At 38.4% G+C, this 21,208-nt stretch overlaps 2 protein-coding genes across 2 annotated transcripts; both read right to left on the bottom strand.

The window, feature by feature from the left end:
- Window positions 1-1,990: 1,990 nt before the first annotated feature.
- LOC140779352 (uncharacterized) lies at window positions 1,991-3,979 on the bottom strand. The gene is made up of 3 exons (XM_073124376.1): window positions 3,329-3,979; window positions 3,111-3,182; window positions 1,991-2,056 (listed from the first exon to the last, which is right to left on the bottom strand). The coding sequence occupies exons 1-3, from the start codon at window positions 3,977-3,979 to the stop codon at window positions 1,991-1,993; spliced, it is 789 nt and encodes a 262-aa protein (XP_072980477.1).
- A 1,437-nt stretch (window positions 3,980-5,416) lies between these two features.
- Window positions 5,417-19,836, bottom strand: LOC140778004 (beta-hexosaminidase 1). The gene is made up of 15 exons (XM_073122505.1): window positions 19,402-19,836; window positions 19,217-19,300; window positions 19,040-19,075; window positions 18,121-18,232; window positions 17,948-18,018; window positions 17,142-17,272; window positions 16,989-17,005; window positions 16,689-16,737; window positions 14,565-14,665; window positions 10,367-10,426; window positions 9,219-9,252; window positions 7,355-7,453; window positions 7,207-7,266; window positions 6,827-7,077; window positions 5,417-5,825 (listed from the first exon to the last, which is right to left on the bottom strand). The coding sequence occupies exons 1-15, from the start codon at window positions 19,762-19,764 to the stop codon at window positions 5,650-5,652; spliced, it is 1,644 nt and encodes a 547-aa protein (XP_072978606.1). The 5' UTR covers window positions 19,765-19,836; the 3' UTR covers window positions 5,417-5,649.
- Window positions 19,837-21,208: the final 1,372 nt, after the last annotated feature.

Below are 21,208 nucleotides of genomic sequence, written 5' to 3'. Positions count from 1 at the left end.
GTGCATTTATATGGTTATAACTTGAAATTCAATAAGCTTTTGGCAATTATTATTGTTTAAGCTGTTAAGAGATATTTTCTTTTAAACATTTTCTTTAGCAGATCACGCCTATATAAGAATTGATGATTTGATTTGCAACGATCGTGTTAAATACATTAGCATAGATAGAGAGATAATCGAACATTAGCAACAACTAGGAGCTAGCACTAATTGGTCAGATTCATATACAACAGGGTCCAAGTTTAGATCCAGTAACTAAATAGAACTAATAGATAATTAATTATATCATAACGAACTTTTGGTGCATATCATACACTACACCCATCAAAATGTTAAATGTTTATTAGTTATTCTTTTTGCAGGCAAGAATGCGACGGAGGTGCTGATCGTGCCTGAGATTCCAAAACCTACTATTTGATGTGGAAACAACTACGTACCCATGTTGTGACGCTAATATTATATAAGTGAATGAAATGCTGTCTGATGTTCTCATTTGCATTAAGTTCATTGGATCTATCATTGGATTACATAAGTGAATAAACTTCTTTTTCCCTCTTCTGATCGATTGGAGTCCATATAGGTTAAGATAACTTGGCAATAGAGCTGTTAAAAAACTTTGTGGGCTCAGTAGAGCGTGACTCAAGTTTGACTCAAGCTCTAAATGAGTTAAATCGAACCGAATCAACTTAACTCGAATAAATTATTTCATATATAAATATATATATATATATAACAAATTTATAACCCATCTTCAAACTCTCTCAGTTGAACCCATCTTCACCGTAGAAACCCTTCTCCATCTTCAAGCTTCCCTCCTCCTTCACCCTTCTCCACCGTCTCTTCCTATCCTCCGCTATAGGAAACCCTCCTCAAAAAGCATTGCAAGAAACCCTCTTTTGACCTCTGCATTTAGAACTCAGCGTTGAGATCACTATCGTCATCTTCGACCATCGGCGAGGCGTTGATCATGCTCAAGAGATCCAGCTGCGGCTTGTCCGTCGGAGTTTGGAGCTCGTCGCAGGAGAAGGAAGTTACGGGAAAGGTGTCCATGGCCCACGCCCTCTGCTTCCTCTGCGCCAAAGAGAACATCTCCTCTTTGTCTGCCGCCCTCGATGCGCCCGTCTCCACCGCCCTCCTCCCCTCCTCCGCCACGTTGTCCGCCTTATCTAGCCGCATTCGAGGTATAGAGACCGTCTTCTTTCATCCAATCTCGCTGCTCACGAGCTCACGAGCTATCCTCGTTTGCTCACAATTTGTAGTGCCAAACTCGAGCCTCATCGAGCTGGAGATAAGCCAATCGGAACTGAGCTTTTCCAGCTTGAATCGAGCTCGAGGTCGAGAATTGTCTACCTCCCGAGCTGAGCCGAGTCCAGCTCGCTCAAGCCAGGCTCATTTACACCAACCCTACTTCGACAACATGCCTGGATTCAAACACCTTGGACTGGTGCTTTTTTTGTGTGGATAATATCCTTCAACACAATGTTGAGTAAACAGATTTATCAAACTGCAACCGCCACAGTTATGGAGCGCATTACCATACAACCGGAGTTCATCGGGTTGAACCTCAGAGTAAAAAAGAATTTCTCCTATAATTAAAGAAAATTAATGGACTGCTAGATTTGGGTTGTTGTGGTTTGTTTATTAGGAGTTGATTCCAGTTAGGTCGGAGGGATTTACATAGCTGTCTAACTTATATATCGAAAAGATAGACTTATAATCTATATAAAAATAAAAATAAAAATAAAAGACTTCATATTTAACAGCTACAGAAGTAATTAGGAGCAGGACCATTCCATTTTCACTAACATTTGATTTCATTGGAGCACCCGGCTTAACTCCCAAAGAATAGAGGAAACTTTAGTCGGTATGTTATGTAGAGGCGACAAAGAAAGAAAGAATATAGTGGTTAATCAACCATGCATGCAATGGGAATTTACCGTATCTTAACTTTGTCATGCCATCAAGCTCAGGCTCGCCTTTAATTTCTTCGCTAGAAAGACGTCGGTGAGGACAGTCTCAGATTGTAGCGAGACCTTCGATCAGCATCCCCAACCCCCTGTATACACATATCACAGGAGACATGAAAGCATACATTAGATTGTGATCAATAGATGACATGCATGCCATAATTTGCATACCTCCTCTAAACCCAAGTTTCACTGTCTTCTCTTGGAGCCTACTGAGATTCACGTAGGTTATTTCGACTGTCATCGCCAAGTTTGGCAGGCAAACGTCGGTAAATAGGTTGCATATGCCATAGTGACTAGTTGCACATCTTTAGTACTTCCTAGCCGTCGAAGGCCCGGGCAAGAGGAGAAGGGCATCGGAGTTGGAGAGGGTTAGCTTCTTTGGGTTGAGGAGGAAGCCCAGGTCTTGCTTAATTGGTTCTCTTGAGATAAGTCTCGTCGAGAGTTTCGAATCTTTGGTGGACGTTCGCAATGCATTTGATCATGATGGAAAACAAGGGTAGAATAAGAATCCCAAATAGGAAATCGATTACGTCTTTGTGGGCTTCGGTGAAGACGACCCTGTTGGTCTTCTTGTCGATGAGGAGCTTCAAACTGAGCGAGTTGGATCTGGTTTGAAAAGGGACTAACAACTTCGCATGTATTTGAAGAGGAAATCCAAGCAAAAGGTACGTAATTGATATTACTAATGCCTTTAATTAGTTTCCTTCCAATGAATTAAGTGGGGAAACGAGCTAAGCCGATGTGCCACAACCACGTACGTCGTCGAACAAGGTTTGACCTTCTACAAAGAGAAAGAAATAGACGTAATCAATCGTGATATCCTTCCATGCAAGTGAACATTAAACTAACGATGGGTCCAATATTCCAGTAGGCAATTGGAAATTTTAAACTGGGTTGCGGATAGTCTTCCAGACTTGAGCTGCATGGTACAATCGGATTCACAAAAAGCGTCTTTCAAGCATTACATAATGCTCATTATTTCTACCCATAATAGATAAGAGAAGACAAGAGAGCTAGAGAAACAGAACCAGCGCACTCAGCTACGCATTTAAACCATCAAAATGAATAGTGCACCATGCAATGCGAACACTGGGCACAAAAGCCATTGGGTTTTGCTCATCTAATCTACTGCAAACAAACCCTTCCCTTCCCTACAAAGACATCGGTGAGAACAGTCTCCGACTGCAGCGACCCCTTCAGAATCTCCAACCCCTACAAACAAAAGTACATCAAAGGGTTGTCTAATTTCAATTATAGTATATCATTAGACTGCGTAATCATAAAGAATAAATAAAATAAACCTATTATGTAAGGTAGTATGGCAGGGTTCTAATAATAAGAAAAACAAAAGGTAAAACCTCTTGTAGCCCAAGCTTGACTGTCTTCTCTTTGAGCGAACTCAGATCCTTGACGTTGAAGGAGTTAATGGCCGTGATGCTCGAGATGGTGGACATGGGCATGATTGAGAGATCGTCCATGATAGTGTACGTCATCGCCCCCTTAACGAACCCCCCACTCCCTTCACCTTCTCCTCCTCCTCCTCCTCCTCCTCCAGTGTTCGCCTCCACCTTTCCTGAGTTTGGCCCAACAAATTGCAACTCCGTCGTCATTGTGCCTCTGCAGGAAGGACAGAGGGATCCACGTACATCCGTGACGCAGTTGTGGTCGCCATGCCTCGAACATCTATAGTAGTGCATTTTAGGCGTCGAAGACAAGAGAAGGGCGTGGGGTGAGTAGGAAGGAGTTGGCATCGCTGGGTTGAGAAGGGAACCCACGTCTTTGTTGGGCTGGAGATAGGTCTTACCTAGCTTCTTTACGCTTTCACGGACGTTCGAGATGCAACCAACCATGGACATGGACTCCCCACTTAAGAGCTTTACGACGGATCCTAAGGGTATGGACAGCAATGAGAATAGGAAGTCGACTACGTCTTTGTCGGCTTCGGCGAAGAGTACTCTTTCAGAGGAGTAGTCTATTAAGAGCTTCAAGGTGAGACTATTGGTCGCCATTTTTAATTCGAGAGTGTGGGAGTTATTCGTTTTGTTTTTGTTTTGAAGTGAGTGGGACGAATGGCGAGTTTCTTGGTATTTAAGGAGCAGGGTCGTCTCTTCGGATACGTGGGATTTAATGGATGAGGCCCAGCAAATGATAATTGCTGTTATTAATTAATTTACTTGCCATAATGATGTGGGGGAAGACGAAGGGGGCATTGCATGAGTAGATGCATCCATGGACATTTGCATTGATGGAAAGAAGGTCTTCTTTCTTATCCTTTCTATCTATCTATCTATCTATCTATCTATTTGTAGGGTAGAGAGAAATCCAACTATTTAACATGATTAAAAAGCATGACAGGAATACTGAAGAACTTAAGTGCATAACCGATTCAACGTATGATTGTTTATTTCTTGTTTATAATTTCAGTTTAAAAACTAATATGGTTTTGCATATATATGCTTCTAAAAATATTTTATTTGCATACATGACTTTTTTAAAGTTGATATTTATATGTATAACTTTCTACAAATCTCTTATTTGTATATTGTATCATTCTAATTTCATGACTAATTAACAAGTTCTTTTGCGTGTAAGCCCCTGAAAAATTCTTTATCTATGTACATATATATTTTTTATTCTCATATTGCATGTTCATGTTATTTTTTATAATTATATTATCTTAATGATTTATCAGACAATATATATATATATATATACTATTAAATAAGAGTAATATATGTATATCAAAATAAAGGTATTTATGGCTTTTCACCATTAAGTTAATGAAAGGTTCAACTAAAATTATTTTTTAATTACTTATATATATATATATATATATATATAAGATAGAAATATAAAATTGAAATTGAATTATATCTCATATAAAGATAGAAAATCAAATTTAATTGAACTCTATCTCCCATCGAGAGAAAGAACCAAATATAAATTAAACTTTATCTTCTATTATTAGGCGATATCTAATATTTTTTATGGGCAAATATAAATTAAAATATTTGTCTATAAAAAATACGAAAGGAAAGTGATCGTGAGATTTTAAATCCACTACTACTTAATATTTTAAATGGAGAAAGGGGATTGGATTGATAAAGTGAGTCCTTTCACCTCTTTGAAAATTAACCTTCTCTAACTTAAACTCATTCTACTTTTTTTAATTGAATAGACCAGCATTTTCCAACTTTGTATATATTATGTGACTGCAATTAGAATAACTGTCGACTGCCATCAAACATTTCCAAGTTCTAATCTTTTGGCAAAACAGATGAGTCAACTATTTTTTTTAAAAAAAATTAACTTCTCTAGAGGCTTTTACTTGTAAAAATTAATTTCTTCCCACCAATTCTTCTCTGACAAAATATATTTTCTTTCCTTCAAATTTATCAACTAAAATTGATCAAGAGAAGCAACAGATGTAGACAATCATACTTAAATAGAACAAGAAGCTAAGCAATAATTTATTGGACAACTGCATTTTTATCAGTAGATATCCTTATATATTAAATTACATGCAGCATACAAATTAAACGATATCTGTCATTACTCTAGACAAGCACAAGAATGAGTTTATTCGACATGAATGCAAACTTAACAAATACGAACCTGAAATTTTCCCCTATCATGGAGCCCAGAACATTTGGAGACGACTGCCTGCTCTGGTGATTCGTCACTGGGCAAAGCATGAACCAGGACCAACTGGGGGCTTCCTTGCATAGTAATTCGACACTGGTGCAGCGGCAATTCCACGATGATTCAACAAACATCTGAAATAGTGGAGCCGGGGTAGCACAGTTGAGTTAAGATCTGCAACAGTGGTAGCTTCCAAGGGACTCCACAATCTCTCTGTATAAGAATATTCACAAACAAGATTACATGTTAACTATCTTATAAGCTCCAATAATGGAAAGGCAGAGATAAGAAAAATGTGAGAAATTGTTCTTCTTAACCTAAGTTGCTTTCCTATTGCATAAAAGAATTCAATCCTGACTTTTTATAGGGCGTTATATACTGTAAAAGTATATTACACCAAATGGGCATCTGAATATACTTATTCAACATATACTATTAATCGGTTGACTAGGTATGTGAAAAAAAACAAAATATTGATAGGTACACACAACATTTCCCAATGGAATTCTAATCAAATGTCAATTCACTTGTAGTAAGTAAATCAAAATATAGCAGTACACTGTATACAGGCCAAGCTATAGAACCTTCCTGAATGATTTAACAAATTCCACTTTGTAATCATATTAGCAAGACTTTGACTTCGCATGTAATCTGTACATTTGTGTTTGTACCTATTATCCACAATACATTTATTATTTGTTTATGTATGCAGAGCACCTCATTTGCAAGCAACATGAGTTCTGATCTAGGTTTGCTATTGTGATTACAGAATGAAATTAATTTGGAAATCGTTCATACTTCCTACAACTCTGAATATGTGGCACATAACCTTTGGCTGTCAAAGTTGAAGTATGAACAGTGCAGCTGAAAATTGCAGCTTTAAGGCCAGACATCTTATGCTTCTAAATGCACTGTCCATGTAGATAATATACCACCAATAAAATGTATAATACCTTTTAGTTTCTATCTAAAAGTTTCATTTATCTAATAATGTTGAGACACTTGCCAGAGGAATGGTTAGAAGATCCCTAATTGGAAACACAGTGATTGCCTAAAATAAATAAATAATCAAAATCTCATTAAGAGATAGAGATAAATAAAATTCAATAAACTAGTAAAGACAGCAGAACTTCTTTTGAGTACATTAGTTTTTTGGTGCATGATTAAATGACATTATTGTTGAGCTAATTTAATAGGTAACTATTTGTTCTTACCTGCAGCAGCGGCAGCACGTGGCCATATTGTTTGTTGAACATCAGATGTATCAGCTGTCTCACCCCACATGCAAACCTCTCCCCCAAGCACCAGATTTTGTTGCATGGTGTTATTTATTCCTTCCAGTGGTTCACTGGTATAGAAATCTTCCCAGGGAACATCTAGATGATCAAGATACCATACACCTTGGTTACTTACAATACATCTAAAACCCTTTTCAACAGCTTTAGGGCAAACTCCAGGACCCAACCTGCAAGATACCAAACTCACTACATCATCAAGAATTGAAACAACAAAAAGCGGAACATTGAATGCAAAAGCTGAAGAGAAGACCAATTAACTGGTACTTAAAGATAGAATATTGCAATGCAAAACCCACCAATTATGTACAACTGTTAGTGGATTGAGGTTTTCCTTAAATGTGTTGAAGGTTTCTTCCCTGTCACAACACCAAAGATGGTATCTTAGAAAGTTGAAATTTATTTATCTGTTCTTATTCAACTACTTCAGAAAGGTAAAGGCCATACCAGTTTACAGGAATCCAGTTAAGCTCAATAGCAATCTTTTGAGCCCTCAATACAAAGTATTGATAAGCATCCTTCGTCGTCATGTTCCGGTCCTGAAGCCTGCATTCAGGATATCTTACTATATAAAAATCCCAGCAAAACTTTTCGTGTCAAGCTGGATCAGTATGACGAAGATTACATGTAAAATATAACTTAACTTATGTAACCAAAATTTGCAGTACAAATAAAAATATATTCTTTCATGAGAATTACATAAAACATGCATGGCATGAAAATAATTGATTGCGATACAAAATCAATATAATTGAATGTAGGTTTATTTGATAAGATTATTGCTTAGGAACAACATTCCTCTTAGTTTATCAACAAGAAAAAAATGTAAAATATAGTCGATGTCACATATACTTGTCACAAATCCCAAAATTCTGTCCTTTACCTCCTGCTTTCCTTCAAGGGGGAAAAAGAGGACCGAAAATTTCTTTATTTGTGTGTGCCGTGTGAGTGGGTGGTGATGAGGAAGAGATGGAGGATGAGAGAGGCAGTGCACAAGACAGCGACTCAGTGAGATAAACCAACATAGGAAAGATTACGTAGGAAGGACAATTGTTAGTCCCCTTCGCACGACCTTCTCTGTGTATATTTAGTTGTTTTTCCTCTTTGATCTCTGAGTCTGACAACAAACTTGAGAGTACTAACCAACAATCAAAACCTCAGACAAAAATATTACATGCTATATCTTATTAAGGTTGAATATAAGGAGGGTAAGGTAGCTAGTCTATGCATAACCAGGTACCTGTACAAGCACAATCAGAGGCATAGTCAATCAAAAGTTAGCTTACTCTAAAGAGAGAGGGCTTAAAGATATATTTTTCCTGACCTTGTACATCAGAAACTGAGAGCACCAACTTACAAGCAATAGGCAAATTGCTGCAGCTGATCATAGTGCACAGGTTAAAAAACTTAACTCATAACGCATATTCATGCAGCAACAACTGCTTAAACTATTCTTATGATTTGTGAAAAAAGCAAGCTCCTTTATTTAAATGACAATAAAAAAGAATTTGTGCCTAACATCTAAATAATTTGAATTGGTAGAAAGTAGGTGCAATGTAGCAAGGACATAAACCTTGATAATTAATTTGTATAGTTGTGAAAAAACAAAACCTCAGACAGATTAGGTAGGAAGGACAATTGTTAATCCCATTCACACCACCTTCTCGGTGTATATTTAGTTGTTTTTCTTCTTTGATCTCTGAAGCCAACAACAAACTTGAAAGTACTAACCAACAATCAAAACCTCAGACAGAAATGTTACATGATATCTCTTATTAAGGTTGAATATAAGGAGGGTAACGTTGCATAAACCAGGTACCAGTACATATTGCACAACCAGAGGCATAGTCAATCGAAGGCTTACTTACTTTATGAACCACACCAGAGAGGAGTCAAAAATATATTTTTATCGCTTCCGGACTTTGTACATCAGAAAGTGAGAGCACTCACTCAAAATATATTACACAATGCCGCAGCTGATCATAGTGCACAAGTTATAAATATCTAACTAATAACACAACTTATGCAGCAGCAACTGCTTAAACTAGATTCTTATGATCTGTGATATAAGCAAGTTCCTTTATTTAAATGACAATAAGAAAGAATTTGTGCCTAATGTCTATATAATTTGGAATGGTAGAAAATAAGTGTAATGGTAGCAACTAGCAAGGCCATAAACCTTGATAATTAGTTTGTATAGTCAAACTGTGGAGAACAACACTAATTTATGGTTTAACGAGTATAAATTAATGGCAAAAATAAGTAATAAATAAAGTATAGCAGTACCAACGTTAACAATAATATACCATACCATTGCTTAACATGAGGTGTTGAATTCCAACAATCTGCAAGCAATTGATTCTCAAAGTTAGGTGTTGAATTTCAGCTTTTGGTAGTGATCAAATATAACTACCAGCATAGCATTCACCAATTTGATCATGAATCCACAATAGTAAATATGCTTTAGCTTTAATTAGTTGCTGATCAATAAGGTAGATATCATGAGCAAGCCAGATTGCACATACAAGCATGTGTATGGGTGATTGAGTTTGTAGGTGTATATATATATGATACAATGAATAAGAGAACAGTCTTAACATTTGAGGTAACCAGAAAATGGCCAAAAAGTATAAACCAGAGTCAACCATTCATCCTTCTTATTTGTTTAACTTCAATATGCTTTGTTCAGTATGCAATCGTATTCTCTCTTCCCTATGTTGTTCGTGAACTACTTTAAGATCTGAATTCACTTCCACTATGACTGATACCATCTATATAAATGCACATGCTGCCATACTGATTACTGCAAATACATGCACACACGGCATTATTATCAAGATTAAACTAACTTCAGCTAACACCACCTGATGCAATCATTTAAAGTGACTGAAGCAAATATTTACTTGAGAATGAAAATCATTATGACATAATTAGACCTATTAACCAGAATTTTAAAACAGGAAAAAAATGAAAATTCAGGAAAAAGAACTTCCTGTTGAACAAAAGGATATATATTAAGCATTACAATATTTAAAAACAATGTAGTTTAGCCTATTCAAACTTCTCATTTACAGTTTCTAACAGTTTCACTCAAAGAATCATCAAAAAGATTACCAATTATCCACATATTCTATCACAATAAATTAAACATAGATTCAGTGGAGTGGGATTGCTTTAGATAAGCTGATAAGGAGTTTTTGCCAACTGTAGTACCACAGGTGCCTTCATTTAAAAATTTGATTTGCAAACAGAGAGCAAAAGACATAACTTACTTGCAACACTCTAGACAAGAGCTTAATCATGTAAACTATAAAACAGAATTGCATGACCAACTCGTAGACTTTTAGTTTTAGGAAATTCTGATGGGACAGTATTATCTTACTTGCAAACAGATAGAACTATTTTACTAGTGAAAAATAGGGTAACATAAACAATCTAATGAAATAAGAGGAACCAGACCTGTATTAACTTCATCCCCACCTAAGTGAAACATCCCAAAAGGAAAGATTTTTCTCATATCTGCAATCACATGATAGATCAGGATCACTAATTGTTCATTCTGGTAACAATCCATGGTGAAGAACATTTCAAATCTGTTAAACTGTAGCCAATTAATATGAATCAGATAAAAGAAAGTAGATTCCATCTGATGATCTGATGTAATTTATATAAATCCAAGAAATGTCACTGCACCAGATAATACTTATGCAATGAGATATCTGTTACAGTCTGATACAGGCCGAGCCAAAGCAGAGGGCATGGCGACATTGGTTAAGACCCGTTTATGGAATTGCAATAAAGATCCTAGACTCTATTTAATTAGTTTTGTTATTATTATTATTATTTTTTAATTAAGTTGTATCTCAGATTAGACCCAAGGGTCTAATCTTTTATTTCAGCATTTAATTGTTCTCACAGGTTAGTCAAACCCAAGCTCAACAAGCAAGGCCGGTTGAGTTGAGTCGAGTTAGTTGAACTGATTAAGATACCCGCCAATAAAAGGGTGTGGTGAGCATCTTTTATTATCAATCAAGATCAATATTCTATTTTTTGTATTAGGAGTAGACTAATCTAACTTTGATCCCACCTCTTAATCCATTCCGCCTGTCCACCACCATCTAGCACCACTACTATCACCACCACTAAGCACCATTACTATCGCCACCACCCCAAGCGTGGCCATTCCTCTCGATCTACCCGAGAGCCCAACCCACGCTAGCACCCTCGTGACGGTCTTGACCTAGAGGACCGTTACAATGTGGTACCAGAGCCTACATTCCTTGGCAGGATGGCCTACCCACGTAGCATGTCCATTCACGCACTAGAAAAACTTGCATTGGTGAGAGAGCCCTCCATCGACAGTATACCTTTGCTAGCTGACGCACCACCGCTAGAGGAGGCCACCCTGATACTGGAAGCACACCAACCACTGGAGTGGCCTACTTCCATATTAGAGGAAATGAGAAGAATGAGAGAAGTCTTGGAAAGAACCATGGAACAAATGATAACCTTAGCCGCAAGGAGTATGGAGTGGCAACCGGTAGCCTCCATGCTACCAGTCACATTGCCTCAAGGAGCCGTGGTTGCACCGCCACACCTCAAGAGGAGCACATGCCCCTAGGGCACGAGGCCCAAAGATGCACACCACTTAATCCCAGCTCATCCAATGGATCAAGAGCAACATAAGAAACTCTAGTGTCTGGCATAGTTCAGGTGCACACTAAACCAGCTAGGCTATGGATCCAACCGAAAATGCCTCGGGCCACATGTGAACCAAAAACATCTCCACCGGACCTAGAGGCCAAGATAGAGGGTATGCGGACTGGTGGACCTGAGCCGCAACCATGGACTGATCCAATCGGATATTGGTTTGAGCTCGCACTCGTACGGTTGCAACTGCCAAACCCTAATCAATGGCGTTCTAATCAACTGATGAGACCATGGGAGAATCAAGGACGTGACCTATGAGACCTGCACTGCAACTGGGCTCAAGGGAACCGAGATGAAGGACTTGTCCAAAGGGTTCAGAATCAGATTGTGCGGCTAGACTTTCCCAAGTACTCGAGGGGGAGGGGGGTTGAAATCCGTTAGACTAGTTGCATCAAGTCGACCAATTTTTATCTACCATGGGACTTTACCACACCAGCAGGTTCAACTGGTCTCTTTCCATCTTCAATAAAAGGCGAGCCATTGGTTTTTGAACCACAAGTAAAACTCGACCCTTCGTTGGATGGACTAACTTAGCCATTGTACTCGATTCGGTTCCACCGAATATGAGGACTTTTAGGAGGCCTTGTCATAAGTCTACCACTAAACCATTGTTCGAGCGTATCAAGATAAGTTTGAACACATCTTGGATCCGACTCAACGCTAGAGTGACTTGCAGCTCCGCAGACCTACTCAGCGGTGGACTCAAGACCGACATTGTTGTGGAGGTAAAGGTCATGAAGCTGTAGTCCCTCTTTGAAGCTTTCTTGTGTGCCGTTATGATGGAGAAACTCATGCAGCTTCAAGAATCCCACCAAGGCTTGGGCTCAACGTCGAAAGGGAGAGCAACCCACACGAAACCCCTAGCAAGGGCAACAATCCATTGGCTGAGCCCTAGGATAGAACCCATCACCAAGCCGTCGATGTCACAATGTCCTCCACCCTAGGCACCCCAAACTGAGGGGGAGGGTTTGTGTGGCGGTAACCGCAGGATACTCACCCCCGTGAAGGTGGTTGACTGGAGGGCCAAGGGCCTTTGTTCTACTGTGACAAGATATTTAAGCCCGATCACAAATGCAAAAGGCAGCCCTCGGCCATTATGTTCCTAGAGGCGAACAAGGGAGACAAATAGGCTGAAGCATGAAACAGAGGACGAGGTGATGTGAAGCAAGTAGCGAACCTAGAGGAGGATGAGATTCATGTCGAGTTAAGCTTACATGCTTATTCGGACTCACACGCCCCTTGCACCTTACGGGTGGAGGGGACGATGAAGAAGGTGCGAGTCAAGATCTTGATAGACTTGGGCAGCACACATAATTTTATGGAGTCAAGTTTGGTGCAACGACTCAAATTAACCATGAGAACGATTGTTGGGTTCAATATGGCTATAGGGGATGGAACGCTTCTATGGGCGGATGGAAAGTGTGAAGCGATTAAGGTCCAGATCCAAGACCATGAGTTCGAGTTTGACTTATACCCACTTATGCTCAAGGGGGCAAACCTAGTACTCAGAGTCCAATGGATGCAAGTGCTCAATCTGATGACATTTGATTTTAGAGCACTATGGATGGAGTTTAAGTTTAGAAGCAAGGCGGTTTGGCTCGAGGGCTTGGGTCCACCGAGTCAAGCCACTTTCCAAGCCCTAGACGAGTTACCTCGGGCAAACTATCTCAGGATTCTGATATGCCTAGACTCGAACCCTAATGGACCAAAGGTGGAATAGCTTGAGTGTGAGGAGTCGAATCCCCTAGTGGAGATGAGTCGGATCATCCATTATAAACCCGATTGAGATTGGACTGAACCCATCTTAAAGTGCCAGGTTAATGTTGCTGAATTTAAGGATAGGGTGGTGTGGATCAAACTTGAGTCACCAAGTCAAATGCTAGCTAGAGCAATTCGGACAACGCGTCGAAAGCATGGTTGATGGTTGGGCTTCTGGTGGGCGCAGGTAATGGCTCAACATTATGACCATGTGTGGGGAATCAAAAAGGGCAATGGCTTACAGGCGAAGCAATTCAGTTATAAAAGGACTTCTCATCCTAGCATTCGGTAGAGGCTGGTGACTCCTATGCTTAGGCCTGCATGTTTGTCCCCACTTGAAACCAACTAGGCCATCTGCAGTTATAAAAGGATTTCTCATCTGAAAAGTTGGGATAAACATTTAGTCGTCGACGCTAACCCATTGAAGCAACAAGGGAGCTATGGTAGAGATAGATCGTTACCCTCATGCTGCAACTTGAGAGCAAAGTGAGGGAAGTGTGGTGGTCCGTTACGATCTGAGACAGGCTGAGCGGAAGCAGAGGGTGTGGGGACATTGAGTTTAGTGGTTAAGACCCATTTATGGAATTGCAATAAAGACCCTAGACTCTATTTAGTTAGTTTTGTCATTATTTTGTTTAATTAAGTTGTATCTCAAATTAGACCCAGGGGTTTAATCTTTTATTTCAGCATTTAATTGTTCTCAAGGGATAGTTGGATCCGAGCTCAAGTGAGGACCAATCAAGTCAAGTCGAGTTAGGTGAACCGACTAGGATAGCTGCCAATAAAAGGGTGTGGCAAGTATCCTTAGTTATCAATCAAGATCAACATTCTATTTTCTGCATTAGGAGTAGACTAATCTAGCTTTGATCCCACCTCTTAATCCATTCCGCTCGTCCACCACCATTGTCGCCACCACCCCAAGCGTGGCCATTCCTCTCTCTCTCTACCCGAGAGCCCAATCCATGCTAGCACCCTTGTGATGCTCTTGACCTAGAGGACCGTTACAATATCAAGATGTTACTACACAACGGCATCAACATGAAGCGACCGATAAGTTTATAGTGGAAGAATATTGCAAATACTTCAACATTTACACGGCAACTTCAATTAATATAAGGAAGTTTGCTGCATGTGAAATTTTTTATTATTAAAGAAAGAATTCTGAATTTATGCGGAGAAAAAGAATAACCTGATAGAATTCCAGATATAACTTCAAATGTAAAATTCTTTGTGACATCTAGTGGTTCTGTACAGTTTGGAGAAGGCCAAAGATTAGAATAGCCAACTCCCCTGCAGAATAAATCAATAAATTGGATAAGTTGCATGAGGCAGCAGAGAGTCAGCAAAACATGAGCTACAGTGTGCCAGGATAATTAACTGTTTACATCTTCAAAATATATATATGTACGAATGTAAATTAAAGTCATAAATTGCTACCAAGGGATGTTTCTTGAAGAAAGAGTGTAAGAGGATGTAATGCCTTTTTCTTCTTTATCATCAACAGGTTAATGTATTTACATAAAGACTTGCTACCAAGGTATGTAGATTGTAGACAAAGAATGTTGCACAGACTAGACAGAACAATTAGCCAAAAAATATGTTATTCATCATCTTAAAGGTTGACGATGAGAAGGCAATAGAGCTCAGCTTGTCACATCATATGTTGATCGACGATCGATCTAGAGACGACACGATAACTTTTTGAAGAATTCAGAGTTTAAGTCTTTAGATGTATATCTATCTCAAAAAACCTCAATTCCTTCTTGAACAATGTATATCTAAGAATCTCAGTTGAATCCAAAGAGACCGGGAGATTTAATATCCAGAAGTTACAACTTTTCTCCAAGCAAATGTGGACTTGTAGTTTCTGAAAGTTCTTAGGATGGTGAGAAGGAATGTTGAAAAGGCAAGGGTCTCCCAGCTTCACGCTTTGCTCTCCAACTTTATACTGGAAAGAGAAATATAATGCAAACAGACCGAGGAAAAAGAAAAAACACATTCATTCCTCCTTCCATTAGTGTCACATAAGTCCTTTATAAGACTACACAACTCTAGGACTACATAACTACAGTTATAGGAAGACTATTGATTAATTCTTTTACTTCAAAATCCTGGAGTTCCAAGAAGATTTATTATGCTATTTTGACAAGCTTATACGAACTCTGTAGTAACTGAGAGTAGAACTCAGTTGTCATAGGTTTCTCTCTCTCCAAACTTGCCACACTCTGAGATGCTGCCACGTCATGGAGTCTGTAAAAGGTCCAAAAAGTGTCCCCAGGTAAATAATTGTCCCAAGAGTACTTTTGATTTCACAACTCATGGAGTCAAAACATGACTGCTTGGATCTTCATATATTTCTAATCTATCAATTTAGATGACTTTTAAAGGTTCCAAATGACAATTAGATTTTTTTACAGCTTCCAAAGTACTGAAATAACAATGGTTTCTCTGCAAGTTAAAGAGACATATATGAGACAACAAATATAGGGCAAACTAATCTAGTGGATCCTTAAAGGTGGATATATCCCAAGGAACATCTCCCAACTTAGTCTCCAAGACAGTGAGACCAGGTAGGTTTTTCGTATCCCTTCGAATAGACCCTTGCATATGATGATTGGATAGGTTAAGTGTGCTCACTGAGGAGTAGCAGTGGACAATGATAAGTTGATAGCCTGCGATCCTAGTAAAGCTGACCGAAGTTACCAAGTTAGGATCCTAAACATCAACATCATGATAGCTAGAGGATTGACTTCTCATCCACATAATATTCTACATATGAATCCTCCTCGGATGTAAGCCTGATCATACCATTTACTTCTGTGGCTGTGTATCAACTAAGAGAAGAGTCATAAGCATGTAATACTACCTTATCATCTCATGATTCTCATCTCAATACCAAACGTAGCGATTTCTATTAGGTCATTATGGAATAGATAGTTCAAACTAATAAGATTATCAAATATTTTTTGCAACTCCGACTTGTTTTTCTCTTAGGTTATACCACTTTCCACAACTTCGACACAATCCATACCTTCTCACTGCTTGGTTAGCACATATCTCGTGCTTGACATGGGTAATGATTAGACTTCCAATTTCTTTTCATGCTGCAATTCTGAGTTCCTCTAGACTGCACACATGTTGCTATATGTATGTACTGACTAAGTTCTCCAACAAAAGTAATATCTCTTTTAAATGTGTCTGCAACTCGTTGATGGATCTCATAATATTTCTAAAAAGCTATACATCAAACTTGGCTTTTGGCCTCACATATGTACCTTTAATACCATTAAGCAATGAGCTTAAAGGAATTTACCATGATTCTGCATGACCAGGGACATCAATTTCCGCCATAATGTGGATGCCTGAAAGAGACAGACTTATTTAGTTATAAAATCTGAAGTCTACACTTTTAGGGAAAAGCAAAATTCAGATAATATTCCGTATCAAGCAAATAATGATCCATCATCTAGTAAATATATCTGATGTTAAAACTGGATCTTCTGAAGATCAGCTCAGAAGTCAGTACTCAGAGTTGTAAGAGTGACAAGAAAAAATTTCCAAAAGTTCTCTGAAAAAGTTAAATCATTAATATTACTGGTTGGAATAAGCATACCTCTTTTTTTGGCAAAACTTTTCACCATAAGATAGCATGCATAAGACAGAGGAGAGGAGAAAAAAAATAGTAAGTAGCCTCACAGAATCACAGGTCACTACAACAGCAAATCAGTTTGGAATCTTCAACAATTATATCAAGAAGCTTGCTTACTCAACAATTTCATATGCATCTTCTACAGTATATCGCTCCCATTTTGTGTATGAACCTTTCCATAGATCTGGATATGATGGTATCTCAAAAGGAAAGGACTGTTCATCTATGATATGCCAGTGAAGAACATTCTACTGAAAACAATCTTATAGTCAGTAAAAAGAATAAGTTAAAGATAAAAGTTAAATCAATTCAACAAAAAGATAACAGAGAATGAAAAAGTAAGTTACTGCAGTAATTAGTTATAATTAGGTTTTGCTGCATGCAAAGCAGATGATCCACAGTTGCATATTGACAAGTATCTTCATGTCCTACAGTAGCAAAAGGTTAAACTAGAATTATATCTTTGATGACAGAGAGAAACTATTTGAATCCCACTTGTGAAGAGGGTGAAACACAAACTCATCTGAGCTCTCACAGCACTAACTTTTTGTCCAACAATTTATTGAATGAAATAATCCCTTTAAGATTTTTTGAGTATGCTTGATGATGGTGGAAAAAGAAAGACTAATCAGGCATACTATAGGAGAAGAAAAATGAGGATAATTAGTGGATACAAATGGAAACTTTTGACGGATATATTGATAAAGAGAGAGGTTTTGTTTGCACAGAAGTAGTTTTCTTTATCTCCCCACTATCAAGACACATTAAAGCAATTATCTTCCATGTCACGAAGTATTTGACACTTCTGAAGCCACATATAGAGTGTCTGGGTTAGAACTTAAAAGTAGTCCATAGAAATTCATAGGGATCACTGTCCTCAAAACTAATGGGCCCCATGAACTAAAGAAAAGAACACTTCTTACAAGTTTAGCATATGACATAGATTCAATGACTTGCTTGATCACATTAACTGGTAGGTAGTGGCGTGAGGTATCTGCAAAGAAAACAACAAAAAATGCCAGTATGAGTACAATTTACTTCCTTTCTAATCAATCATCCAACATCTTTTCAATGAATAGCAGACAGCTTGCCCTACCAAGAAGCAGCCCGCGAAAGGCAAAACGTGGTTCATCTTGAATATACCATGGGGTATTGTACACTTCTACAGTTTTAGTTTCATAGTTAAATATGCATAACTGGCTGAATGTCTGAAAGTATGAAAATTAGTCAGAAAAAAGTAAACTTTAATATCAGAGTAAGTGAAAGCATGCTTAATTATAACAGTAAAGGTATTAAGAGAAAAACTAAAAAAGACGTCACAACAAACTACAATCAGAAAAGCTCTTCATTTAAATTTTAAAGCATCAGAATGATAGGAATCTAAAAAATGTTAAATTACTGGACAGAGAACTTGAAAATTTTAGAAATGATGCCATAGTTTGTGAGTCATGTGAAACGAAACAAGATAATGTAATAATACGCATGAATAGCTTGTAATATAAAATATTTTGAATCTTTTGATACATGGCATGAATCATTGGTCGGACTTGTAAATATGCAACTGTTAATTTAAACAGAAGGTACACTGATATTTTGTGAAGTACATGTATAGATTGTTTCAAAGATGGTAGTAACAGAATGAATGGCCCTGACGAAAAACCAAGTTGCAATTAGTGTGTGGGTACATATAATTGGCTTGCGCAAGAACGCAGGATTTGTCACTAATATCATGACCTAAGGTACTCAGGATGCCTTGCCTGCACAGACTGCAAAGATTCAGAAATTATTAGGAGTGCAAGCACTTGCAAATTTTATGCTCTGAAGAATGAGCATGCTTTATGGGATGATATTGCCAAAAGGTTATGCCCTCACGAAGACAATGCCAGACAATAGTACAAAGTTATGCCCGGACGAAGACAATACCAGCAAATAGTACAACGTAATTTACTATCAAAAAAAAAATAATAATAATAGTACAAAGTAAGTTCTTTGGGTATTAGTAGTTTGATTCATACCTCTAATCCACGAATAGCCCCATAAACAGTATTAGCCTGCAGCAAGAGAACATGTGAGGCATCTAGCACTTCTCAAAACAAGGGTTATTATAAATTGTTTGGATCAAATTCTCGCTGAGATTATTAAACGAAACAAATCCTTTTCCGAAATAAAAGATGCCAATAAATCTTCCGTACCTCGATCGTAACTCCACCAACGATCGAGAAACCCTCTCCTCGTCCCACATAAAGATTATAACTCTCATCCACGCCCAATTGCAGCTGATCAGCAATCAAAGACCCCGAAACCACATCCATCAAACCGGGAAAACGAAATCAAGACAATAGATAACTAAAACGCTAGAATTCAGACATGCCCCCACCGTCTCATTATCCGACGAAACAACTACAGTAATCTCGCCGACGTCGTACCCCGCCGATCTCATCGGCCGCTCGAATCGCGCCCAGTGCTTAAAGATGAGACCTTTGTACCTCTCGAACGCCTCGGTCACAATGGATGATTCCTCACCAGGAATTTCGATATGGAGTGCGAGATCGGGATCGATCGACAGGGTTCGCGTCCCGTAGGTGAAGTCCTTGGGGAGAGGCCAGAGGTAGGCGATGGAATCGTCGAGGGAGACAGAGGAGATAAGGTTGGGGGATGGGGTTCGACGGCCATTGAGGAGATAAGGGAGGAGGAAGAGGAAGACGAGGATAGAGAGGGAATTAAGGAATTTGGAGGGCATCTTGGCGGAAAGAGAGAGCGTTGCGAGGTGAGTGGAGATAGAGAGAGAGTTTAAGTAGAGAAGACAGCGGAGTGCACCGTGAATATTTTTAATCATTATAGCAGGCGCTGCCTGGAGAAGAGCTCCCCGTTTACAACGATGGTACAACGAAAATGTACCAATACCGTTATGCCCAACGCGTATTTAAACCTCTACACTGTTACCCATTCCCATATAATTTATTTTTTATTATAGTGGCAGGTCTTGGGTACGCGTAGCTAATGCAAAGATTAGATAGCAAGTACGGGATTAGTCATTTGTTGTTTAACTCAACCAAATAACCGAGATGGTTGCTTCCAAATTTATCTCCCCGGACAATGGGTATGCGACAGTTGTCCACGTGGCAAGACAGTCGGGCCACGTGGAAAAATTAACGTCGGAATTGACTTCCAAACTTTACTACGAAGCTCGGTGAATTTTGAATTTTTGCTACGTCCGAGTGGGATCCATGGCGATATTTTTTTAGTAAATTGCTGGTCGAAGAAGCGATTTATTGTAATAGAGGAAGAATGAAAAATAAATGACTAAGGAACTTGCCTATTTTAACATAAATTATTTAGGCTATTTAGGAAAATAATTTTCTTATAAGTCGCTCTTTGATTTGAGCAACTTACCGAATGAAATCATCACCTAGTTCAACAATTTTAGTGAGCTAGATGACTTCTACCGTTTAACATGACGTGGTAGAAACTCATCTAGTTTTGATTTTTTTTTTTTTTTTTTTTTTTTTGAAATCAAGGAGCTTCATTCAGCTGGCTAACCTAGGTTTCCACACTCAAGATGTTACATATGTCTGAGGGGACAAGATTCGCCAGACCCAAAATTACAGTGGACCTAGCCACTTTCCCATGGTTAGCTGCCACTCTATTCGCTTCTCTTTACACATTAGAAACTCTTCGCCCTCTATATTCTCTCAGCAGAGTTTGAGTTTATCTTTAGAAGTTTATTGTTGCCGTATTAAAGTTTTGGGGGAGATTCAGTACAAGTTTCCAGTAGGGATAGGTGCCATATTGGTATCTTATGTCTAGAAGTTACCTGCACGAAAGTAGACTTCTTGACTATTGTAAGTCTGCTCAACAAATGTTATATCTAAATAAATTCTAAATTTATCAACATTTAGTTTACCACCTGTACTAAAAACCGGAAGGATGGTCAAAAACTCCACAAAATTAAAATTAGTTTGAAAGTAGCCTATTTGAGTGCATTGTTTAGTTTGTTGGAGAAAGAGTTTACTTTTAGAGGAAGCCAAATAGCATAATCAATATGATCTAAAACAATATAAATGCCTTAACTTAAAAGATAACATTGTAGTTTTAAAAATTAAGAGAGGGCCACCCTTTGCTTGTAGGTGAAATTTTGGTTATATAGTGCTATCTTTATGGGAAGGTAGGAATATTGGTCTACT

Source organism: Typha angustifolia, chromosome 15 (assembly GCF_048772165.1).
Source record: "Typha angustifolia cultivar Huaian chromosome 15, ASM4877216v1, whole genome shotgun sequence".
Lineage (NCBI taxonomy): Eukaryota > Viridiplantae > Streptophyta > Magnoliopsida > Poales > Typhaceae > Typha > Typha angustifolia.
Note: the sequence above shows the minus strand (reverse complement) of the source record. Positions and strands in the feature narration are given on the sequence as shown.

Bases quoted from the DNA above. Each gene is read 5' to 3' on its own strand.
- LOC140779352 (XM_073124376.1), bottom strand. From the start codon at position 3,979: ATGGCGACCAATAGTCTCACCTTGAAGCTCTTAATAGACTACTCCTCT. The intron at 3,183-3,328 runs GTTTTACCTTTT...TTTTGTTTGTAG, and splicing joins TCAAGCTTGGGCTACAAGAG to GGGTTGGAGATTCTGAAGGG. The intron at 2,057-3,110 runs GTTTGTTTGCAG...ATGTGTATACAG, and splicing joins TCTTTGTAGGGAAGGGAAGG to GGGGTTGGGGATGCTGATCG.
- LOC140778004 (XM_073122505.1), bottom strand. From the start codon at position 19,764: ATGCCCTCCAAATTCCTTAATTCCCTCTCTATCCTCGTCTTCCTCTTC. The intron at 18,233-19,039 runs GTATGAATCAAA...TCATACTTTCAG, and splicing joins GGGCTATTCGTGGATTAGAG to ACATTCAGCCAGTTATGCAT. The intron at 14,666-16,688 runs GTAAATTCCTTT...TTTATTCTGCAG, and splicing joins CCTGGTCATGCAGAATCATG to GGGAGTTGGCTATTCTAATC.